This window comes from Brassica napus, chromosome A9 (genome assembly GCF_020379485.1).
Source record: "Brassica napus cultivar Da-Ae chromosome A9, Da-Ae, whole genome shotgun sequence".
Taxonomy (NCBI): Eukaryota; Viridiplantae; Streptophyta; class Magnoliopsida; order Brassicales; family Brassicaceae; genus Brassica; species Brassica napus.
In genome coordinates, this window is record NC_063442.1 from 20,902,480 (window position 1) to 20,912,717 (window position 10,238).

General features: G+C 45.0%; 1 protein-coding gene across 1 annotated transcript; it reads left to right on the forward strand.

Moving 5' to 3' along the window:
* The first annotated feature begins 7,267 nt into the window (after positions 1 to 7,267).
* On the forward strand, positions 7,268 to 9,984 carry LOC106377981 (uncharacterized abhydrolase domain-containing protein DDB_G0269086-like). Its single transcript, XM_013818194.2, has 5 exons — positions 7,268 to 7,523; positions 7,578 to 7,712; positions 7,803 to 8,315; positions 8,388 to 8,695; positions 8,791 to 9,984. Exons 1-5 carry the CDS (start codon positions 7,268 to 7,270, stop codon positions 9,982 to 9,984), a joined length of 2,406 nt encoding a protein of 801 aa, XP_013673648.2.
* The last annotated feature ends 254 nt before the right edge of the window (positions 9,985 to 10,238 follow it).

Genomic DNA, 10,238 nt, shown 5'->3' on the forward strand with positions numbered 1-10,238 from the left:
CTTTTGTGTTGGCAACAATACATCTTGAAGCTTATGATGCAAAAAAAAGTAGTGGGACCACAAGATACTGAAGGAGGCCTAAAACGTTTGAGGCATGCTTTGCTTGAGGAAGATTTGAGATGCAACACTCAGAGCAGAATATTGATGTGACCGTTGTTCAGAGAATTACAAGAAGGATTTGGCAGCAAGCTATTCGAAGATGAATGCTATTAGTTATTGGTCAAGAGTCAAGAATTACTTCTGAGAGTTGAGTTCGAGTTAGACAGATTTCATGAGTTCAAGAAGTAGTATTTTCTACACAAGGTATGGGACCAATTGAACATTCAGTTTACGGATTTGGTACACTGAGATGTTTCTGCCAGGAGATTAAGGTCGAGTTAATCATATAAAACAATTTTAGCATTGAGATATGTGGTCGAGTGAATTTGATTCATCGATTATGGTTTGGAGAATAAGCCAAAGATCACACAGAAAATCTTTGGGAACTTAGCCAAGAATTTTGGAGTAGATAAAAGACCATGGAGTTTTAAAGCTTCGAGGATATGTTAGAGTATGACCTGAATGTTAAAGAAGCTATTATTGCTGAAGAATTTAACCAAGTCATGCAGACCGTTTATTTTCTAACTGCTGCAGATCATAGGTCAGTTTCAAGCAGTGAGTTAAGTAAGTCAATGGAGATGATTTTGGGTGTACATTTCATCAGATCAAGATCGAGGACCTTGAGCCATTATGGTTGTGACTAGCAAGGATAGAATGGTCGTGACTGTCAAAGTGTGGGAAATCCTGGAACATTTTCATTATTCGCGCTTTGGTGGTTCTTGTGAAAAGTTAGGATTTTAGGTTACCCTTCCTCATGAAGTTACCCGATCTACGTTACCTATACCTAAGATAACACTTGTTGAACTTGTTTGCTTTTCCTTACCGTTAGTCCACACCCAAGTGTTAGGCTATTTTGGTAGAGCCTACACTTTATAGTTGCTTGTACCGTCAAAACCCCTGAAAGGTCCAATCACAGGTTTGCTTCTTATCCCATTGTGTGTTGTGTGCATTTTTAAAATTTTATGAATGATTGAAATAAAAAACAATTATGTGAATTGTGATCAATGTATCGTAGGAGACCTTGCCTATGGATGGAATTCTCCGCCCATATTGTGTTTTATTCGGGAACAACACATAGTTGTAGTTCCCGAGCACTGTCATAGTATTAGAAGGGATTCACTTTTGTGAATTCAAGTCTACCGTTCTTATTCTTGGAAGTATTGGCTGCCAGTTAAATTAATGGTACGCCTTCCCCATTCCATAATACTTCCGTTAGAGCGGTATGTTTCTATCTAGAATGAGATTGGCTATCTAGCTACCGAGCTCAATTAGGATATTAAGGAAAGAAGTCTTTTGAAGAGGACCAGTTATTGTTGGCCTTCAATGGTACTCTACCAAGTGTTTGAGCATCGCTCATATCAGTCTGGCAAGTTGAAAACCATTTGGGAAAACGGTGAAGAAGTGTAATCTAGTAACTTGATCGTTTAGAAAGTAGAAAATGAAAAGGAGCATAGTAGTAGATATTCTGATAATCAGGAAAGAAGAAGATGTGGTTAAGGCATTGAAAGGATGGTCGACATCTAAAAGTAACATGTTCCATATATTCTTGTTGAAACTTGATTCACTGCAATAGCCTAGGGATCTCACCAAGTGGTTCTCGCCGAGTTCTAGTAGCAGTTAGAAGATTTGTTTGGAGAAAGGTTTCCCTCGACCTAGATATTTTCTCGGGGAATGCCCATGTCAGTGATAAAGAAGAAGGACGAGTTTTTGTCGTTATGTTCAGCTATAGATGACATGACTATGGTTAAATATCACTTTTCTAGAATTTATGAGTGGTTAAGATCAGTTGCATGGTGCAATTGGTTTTCAAAGACACTCGATGGATGCATCAAGTTATTGTAAATGCTACTGCTAGGAAAATGGAAGTTGGATCTGTTAGTCAGCAAGTTGGAACAAGGATTTGTTGGAGATTTTAAAAAAAAAAAAATGTTGCTGCAATCGAATAATGGCCGTGTCTAATCTCCGTTATCGAGATTCATAGATCTTTGGACTTACCATCAGAAGTTTGTTCAAGAGTTGAGACCCATATCAACTTCTGAGCTTATTGATTGAGAAAGGTATTACCTAGGAATGAAGTAAAAGGAGTAAAGAAGAATAATATCATAAAGAGGAAGTTTCTATGTCTACGCACATCTTAGCCTTGCATGAGCGTAACATATCAACCAGTTAGGTGAATGCTGATGCAAAACGATTGGATAATCGTTTATGCATCATGGAGCTAATGAGGCATAATGAAAATTATCCAATGCACAACTAAGAGTTGGCTACAATTTTTTTTTGCTCTTCAAATTGTTTATCATTTCAGTATGGAAAAAGAATGCAAGTGTTCACTGATCAAAGAAAACATAAGAAACGCAAATGCAGTTGCTTATCCTTTGAGGAGAGGGGAAGTTGGTGTCAATATTGAGAAGGAACTTAAAAATCAAGAAGCAGAATTGAAATGATTGATTTGGCTGTTATACCAGGAGAGAGCACAAAGTCTCCAAGATCGCAAGTAGTAAATCAAGATGGCTTACTCGTTTCTATCTGAGGATTGAGAAATGAGAACTTAAGGAAAACATAGGAAGAGCGGGGTGAAGATAATTTCAGTGTATTATATGAGGAGTGTTATGTACAAAAGGTTTGTTAGAAAAGACGTGGGAGAAGGAACTCAAGTTCTACCAGAATATTAAACTAGATGAGTAGAAAAGAGATGTTAACGCCGAAGAATATTAATGAGTTAAGAAAAGGTATGACCGTAACGCATATGGGAATACCAAGGTTGTTAAAATATCGGAGGATGTATCAATATGTGGGAACCAAAATTCGCACTGTCGATTTCCATTTAAATAAGGAAACTAGGAAAACCCTAATTTCCCAGAGGACCCGGATATCTGCTAATACCACACGTCAAGCAATCAGAACACGAGAATAACAACGATAAAAATAAGAAATCGAAAAGAGAGCAAAGAAGATCTTATTCCGAATTTGCGTATGAGCGTTTACAAAATAGGTATAAGCCTGGGCTCGAGAGCTGTCGGCAAGATTCCTAGTTCTAGCAACCCTAAGACGGCTAAACCTAATTGAGTCGCAGCTCGAAATAACTAAAATTGCCTAAATTGTTCTAAGTGCTAAGTTTTCTCTGAAAATCATCCCCTCCACGCTCCTCGCCTAGGACTCTTTATATACTAGCCCCAAGGTCGGTTTACGCTTTTGCTCTTCTGCCCTTAAGCCGTCATAGCATAAAAATGGAGATATTCCATTTTTTCCGATCTTTGCAATTATGTTCAAAACTTCCGTATTTATCCGTGGAAACTTGACATTTATCTTTCCTTGCGGACCAAGCATAAACCGCACTGTGGTTTACGGGCTTTTGGTTAAGAAATCGTAGGATGGGCCTCGAGTCGTGTTTTAGGTCCCATTGGGCCGTCTTCCGACTCGAAGCGTTTACTATGATTCCTTTTGATAAAGAACGAACCTTCCGCGGCATTAATCCACAAAGTTTGATCGATGATTTAGAGTAGCGGAAAACATAGACTGAGCTCGCTACGGTCTTCGGGAGATAGCACTTGAAGGTTTGATGAGAATGCATGGACTGGTGTCGTCTCGATGTTTCGGAAGAGCTCGGGCTCGGTCGCTACGTAGCGACCAAGCGAGACGTATGCTCGGTCGCTATGTAGCGACCGAGCTTGGCTCGGGCTCGGTCGCTACGTAGAGACCGAGCAAGACAGACGCTCGGTCGCTACGTAGCAACCGAGCGAGACGGACGCTCGGTCACTACGTAGCGACTGAGCGAGACGGACGCTCGGTCGCTACGTAGCGACCGAGCTTGGCTCGGGCTTAATCTCTACATAGCGACCGAGCGAGACAGACGCTCGGTCGCTACGTAGCGACCGAGCGGGACAGACGCTCGGGCGCTACGTAGCGACCGAGCTTGGCTCGGGCTCGGTTGCTAAGCGAGACGGACGCTCAGTCGCTACGTAGCGACCGAGCTTGGCTCGGGCCCATCTTGCTCGGTCGCTACATAGCGACCGAGCGTGGCACGCTTAGTCGCTGCATAACGACCTGTTTCAAGCTTTCGTCGGACGTTTCGTTCTTTCCTCCGCAAAGCTTTTTCGTAAGAAAGAATCTATTTCGAAAAATATTCATCGGAGAAATTCTTATTTTCTTCCTCGGACGTTTTGAATGTTAAAATTGTCGCAACCGTTTTTGACCCCGACACAATACATAAAGTGTGAAGTCGTCATACAAGAGTACTCTGTTGGTGTATCAAGCTTGGTATAGACATACATGTTGAATCCTTAGTTGTTGGGCATAAGAAAGAACTCAGAAAGCTATAGAACCAGACTTGGTAATGGGAAACATAGGAGAGATTAAGTTGTTCAGAAGATTATGAAGAGGGTCTCAGATAGATCAGAAGTGTAAAGAATACAGTAAGTGAAGTCATTCTTGGAATGGGTGAGTGTGTGTATTTGAGAGTAGCCCCTTTGGTCTGATTCATGTTGTCGTGATTGATTGTGCATGTTCTTGTTTGATTGTTGCACGGGTAATCAAGTTAACATTCACCAGACTCGAGATGTTACCATCACGTATGGCACATTGCCTAACGTTCCAAATTTCATGTTGTTGTTATGGGGGAGAGCCAGATAGAAAAGGTTGAGAAGTGATAGTCTACAGATACAAGATTGTTAGAAAAAATATGCAGACCGCAGTTGACAAAAGTTATGTAGTAGTAATAAATTTGTTTCTTCCTCAAGCTGTTCGCTCAGAAAAGAAATTATTGATTGTAAGAGTTGAGGAACCGAAAATCAGTTGTGTAAATATAGGCAGATTAAGATAAAGTCAGAGCTAATATCCAGAACTCCTTTCAGAGACTGTTCATTAAAGTGTGTACATCTATGTTTTCAGAATTCGGGGACGAATTCTTTTGAGGGGGAAAGAATGTAATAACCCTCACGAGCAGATAGAATTTTGGTGGAGAAATTTTTTTAAGATAAGTTTGACGATTGGTAGATTAGAATTTAAATAAAAATCGACACGGTGAATTAATCTTTCGACGGGGCTAGCTTTTGGTCGAAAGACCATCTCTTGATGGTTATGGTCGAGTGTTAATTAATATTGTCGATTTTTATTCATGCTGGGCGAGTTTATTCAGAGCAGGACGAGATTCGAATGATGAAAAATATTTAGTCGAAACAGTCCGAAAAATATCGACAAAACTTTTAAAATTATTTCTGAAGAGTCACATGCCTTGCACCTTCTAGCCTACTTGCTTCCTCAGTAATTAGGTCACATGACATGCACCTACTTGCTTACCTGCTTGCTCATTAGAAGTCACATGCTGGTCACAAGCTGTTTGCTTCAGTGTTTGTACGAGATTCAGCTGATTAGAAAGATGAACTTCAAGATGGGGTGACTAAAGACGTTTTTATTAGAATCAGACAAGAGATTACAAGATTGTCAGGTAATAAGGAGACAAGATTAGAGATCTAAGCAACAAGATCAGAGTGATAGTTAGGAAACCCTAAATCTAGCCGCTTAGTGTGTAGGTTGTCCAAAAGTCCCCTTGTCGTTGTATTCTCCTCCCTTCTTATAGTATTCTTGCCCGTGATGCCCTAATCGCCCTGTCTTTTGGCCTCGTCGCCAAAGGCCGAGTATGCAGGTCTTGGCACTGTTCCCTCTAAGCCGAGTATCATCGATCGGCTTAACTGATCGGCTAAAAGTACTCTGGAGCCGAGTCAACACCTCCAGCCGCTAAGCCGACTAAACTAGCTAAGTTTATTGGGCTAGGGCCTGTTATTTGGCGGGCCTTGTGGAGCGATGTAATCTATCTCCTACAATAAGTCCCCCCCCCCCAGTTCACTTGTGAGCGGCATAGCGGTCTCAGTGAATTTGTGGGTTAGGTTCGTTCGGATAACAGGTCCTAACATGTTTAGTCGTGTGCCGTTTGATCGACGTTTCTAGTCGCTTAGAGTAGCGCTTCTTCATGATCTGTTTTACTCGTCGAGGTTTTTGTCATGGAGATACGTTTTACTCGGCCAGAGAGTTGTCTCGGTGTAAGAGTTCAAGTTGATCTCACCGGTTTGCGTTAGAAAACCGGTTTATACCGAAACCGGGGAATGATTTCGGTCGAGCGCCTTGATTAGAGACCGGTTCGAGCGAGAAACTGAACCGTCACGAGTAAGCCTTTGGGTATTTAGGCGGCCTTTGAGGCCCATTTAGGGTTCTGTAGACCTAATGATTACGCTTCGGAGGGCGTGCTTTTGTTTTTGCTATAAATAGGCTCTTCCCCTTTGCTTCCGTCATTCTTCTCTGCAAGCTCAGGTATTCCACTTTCTCTCCCTTCTCTCTAGATTTACTTTCTCTCTCTAGATACGCCTCTAGGATAGTGCGATTTATTTTAATTTCCGGTCTAGTCGTCCCCGAGTCAATAGTCATGGCTTCGAAGAGTCGATTGTCTCGCGAAGAGAAAGGGAAAGATATCGCTGATTCTCCGAGTCCGGCTAAAGACGCAGATGGTAACCCGCTAGACGAGTTCGAGTTGATTCATCGAGATGCTCTTAGAGATACGGAGAATATGACTCTTTCTCAACGCCTCTTAGTCGCCGACGCCCATCGACAGTTTCGCGAAGAGGAATTGGGGCGAATTGAAGACGAGGAAGACGTCGAGGGCGAAGGACGCCTTGAAGACGACGTTGGTAGTGGCTCTGAAGCGCTTAGAACAGTCGTAGGGTCCCGTAGGCGGGCTCGTCGAGGAGTTGGTTCTAACCGATCGGAACGTCTCTCCACGGTTCGGAATATTCCCTACGACCAGATCGACTGCCGTCCTGTCATTTACCATCCAGGCGGGATCTTTGAAGAGCTCCCCCGTCTTCCTCCCGAAGTGCTGCGCGATCCGCGGGTTCAGTCGTGGGGGAACGTGTTTAGCTCCTGCTCCTCCGATAAGACCGTGAAGGATTTGTTGAGACGATGTGGCGGTGCCGGTGTTACCTACCTTATCCCTTCTACTGAACAGCGTCCTTGGTCGCCTCCGATGGGATATCAATGTGTATACGAGTCTTACTTCAAAGACCAGACCAAGCTCTGGTTTCCCATACCTCGGTTGATCACGTCGTAGGCGTTCCGCAGAGATATTGCCATCTCTCAGTTGTTGAATGGATCGCTACGCATAGCCGTGATGTTGATGGTCATGGCGGCGGAGATGGATATCTCGATGAGCGTGAGGGTATTTGAGGAGCTAACCTCCACGAAGGCGGAACCGAATGGGATTTTCTCGGTGAAAATGCGTGCGAGCTACAATGTCTTTACTGGTCATCCAAACAAGACGCAGGACTGGCAGCGCGCGTACTTCTACGTCAAATCTGACGAACACGCTTTTGAGGAGCCGCCTGGGGACGATTACCGCGTTTTATGGAATAAAGAACTTGGTAGAGATCTCTTAGTTTGTATGTTCTTTACTCGACAACGCTAACTGTCTTTGTTGCTTCCTTTTTGTGCAGTCCGTCATCCGAATACGATCGCTTATCCGGAGAAGTTCTTTGAGAGTGCGCAAGCGATAGCAGCACACAGTCATCTTCGTTGGCCAGACCTTAGTCGCGAGTGGATTCGTCGTCAACAAGCTAGAATTGCTAGAGGTAGACTCGTCGTTTACTTTCCAGAAGCTTTTCTGATTTTTCGGGTAAAGATTCTGCGGTTCCTTAACCTTAAGCTTTTATCCTTTGCAGTTGATTGGGAGTCGAGACTTCTGTGTGTCGTTGGTCCTCGCAAGTCGCGTCTTTCCTTGTTTACTCGGAAACAGCAGAAACTTCTCAACAAAGCTAGGGAGATGGAAGGGGTTCCGGACTTGAGTGCCTTGTTGAAGGGAAGGCTACAGTTGCTGTCGAAGAAGTCGGCTCCCGTCGATCGTTCTGAATCGACCGACTCTGGAGACGTTGGGGCTTCAAAGGAGGGAGCATCCAATTCAAACGACGAAGGCGTCAGGGTCGAACCTTCAGCTCCGAGTCCCAAAAAGAAGAAGAAAGATAAGAAGACGACAGAGAAGTCGGCGGATGAGACTTCTCCGCTTTTGTCTGCTTCTCTCGCCACGTCGTCCGAGGGTCAAGGGACAAAGAAGAAGAAGAAGAAGAGGGCCCGCAACGAGGCGACTTCCCGAGATGAGGGGACCGCTATGGATGACGCGATACCCGTAGAGCGTCCCAAAAAGAAAACTAAGAAGAAAGCAGCTGAAACCGAGCCCGGTTCTTCAGTCGTCGCGCCATCCCCAATTGATGCCGTTAGGGAGGGTTAGGCCACTCCTAACGTACCTTTAGAGAAGAAGAGGAAGGCCTTGGTGCAAAGGAGTGGCTCTGGATCTGAGTCCGCTGGTGGCGAGAAGTCTGTCCCTGGCTCCTCTACGAGTAGAGGTCCTCGTTTAGAGGGCTCTCTTCCAAAGAAAGGGAGGATCGAATATCCTGATCGTGGGGAGTTTCTGTACGACGAGAAGACTCCCTTGATCCTTAACCCCTTACGGTGTGCGGAGCTGACGCGTCAAATTCGCGGTGGGACGAAGGAGCTGCCGCAATTGGAGGATCTTTTCTTCAGAGACGAGTACATCGACGCTGCCGCCTTGAGAGCTCAGGTAACCTTGCTTCTCCCTTATAATATATTTTGTATTTCCTTGTGGATTTATCGAACTCAGCCGTTTTGACTAATCGATTTCTTAACGCCTTGCAGAGTGACGGGAGCATGAACTTTCTTGTCGAAAGGTACGACACTACCTTAAAGCAGACTATGGCTCAACTGGGAGCTGCGGACAAACTTGCTGCGACAAGGCTGAAGGTCATCGAGAGGGTGAGGGCTGAGCTCAAACAAGGTAGCGAGAAGGCAGCAAAGGAGAAAGAAGTTCTTCGAATTAAGTTTGAAGAGCTCGAGAGCAAGCTGAAGGCTGATAGGGCGGCGAAGAAAGAATTGGTACGCGAGAAGGTTCACCTGGAAGGGATCGCTGCGGGCCTTGAAAAGGAGAAGGTTGAACTACTCGCTGAGAGAGATGCCGAAGTTGACAAGTTAGACAGGGAGAGGCAACGTCTGAAGGACTCCCGGGGTCTAGAAGTCACCCGAGAAAGAGAAAGGGTTGAAGCTGCTATGATCGAGAAGGCGAGTCGCTCTTTTACTCGCGTGCGAGATCACTTTGCCCGTTTGGACGCCCTTGGGAAGGCGAAAAACCTGTACGGGCAAGCTTCTGGGACAAAGAGATGTCTCGAGATGATAAAGGAGAGCGGAACGGAAATCCCGCAAGACATGATCGACATGTTCGCCGAGCAGGAAAAGCTCTATGAAGCCGAAGTCACCAAGCTGCGAGTAAGTCCGCTGGCTGATAGAGACTTCTCCCTTTCCCCGCTTGTTCTCCCCTCTCGTTTTGTGGAAGAGAGGTTTAGGAGGACGTTTGACCCCTACGGATCGAATGTGGACCTGATCAGGCCGGAGACAGCCTCCCAGCTGATCACCTCGCGCGAAGTGACCGAGGAGCCGCCTGAGGAGCCATTGGGTGACGTCACATCGGCCCCGACAGAACAGGCCGTGGTTCCCGAGGAGAGCGCCCATAAGGAATCACCCGAGAAGGAGGACCTAGAGGAGATTCCTGAGAAAAGTTCTCCAATCACCGACGAAGGGATTGAGAAAATGGGTGTTGAAGATCCTGTTGTCGTCTCGGATTCTTCGTCGGGGGATCAAGGCGAGGAGGGTGATGGTGATGCTGGAGAGATGTCGCGACCACGCCCAAGTGAGGAAGGGAAGACCGACGATGTCGTCGAGGGAGACGCCGCGAGCTCTCCTCCTGGTGTGGAACCTCTTGCCTCGACTCGACCGGAGGAGAATGTGACTCCCATTGCTGAGAAAACCCGGCCGAATTTTCTGTTGCTCGATCGCTGAACGGGGATGATGAAGATCAAGCGATTTGATCTTTTTAGAATTTGTACTTTATATATTTCTGCGTTTGTGGTCTTGGTAGACCCTTTTGTTGTACCTTTAGACATGTGTCTTTATTTTATTTTAGTCGGCGAGTTGCTGTGCTAAGCATGCTCTTTATGTTTTCTTTGTGTTTTCTATCTGTACTTGCAGTTTTTCTAAGTGATGTTTCAGCTACCTTTATAGTTTCGCGATATACTCGGCTAGAAACTTTAGAT

What these genes read in the sequence shown, in the direction of transcription:
- LOC106377981 (XM_013818194.2), top strand. Translation starts at nt 7,268, where the DNA reads ATGGCGGCGGAGATGGATATCTCGATGAGCGTGAGGGTATTTGAGGAG. An exon ending in TGGTAGAGATCTCTTAGTTT is followed by an intron (nt 7,524 to 7,577) that starts GTATGTTCTTTA and finishes CTTTTTGTGCAG; the next exon opens with TCCGTCATCCGAATACGATC. An exon ending in AGCAGCTGAAACCGAGCCCG is followed by an intron (nt 8,316 to 8,387) that starts GTTCTTCAGTCG and finishes ACGTACCTTTAG; the next exon opens with AGAAGAAGAGGAAGGCCTTG.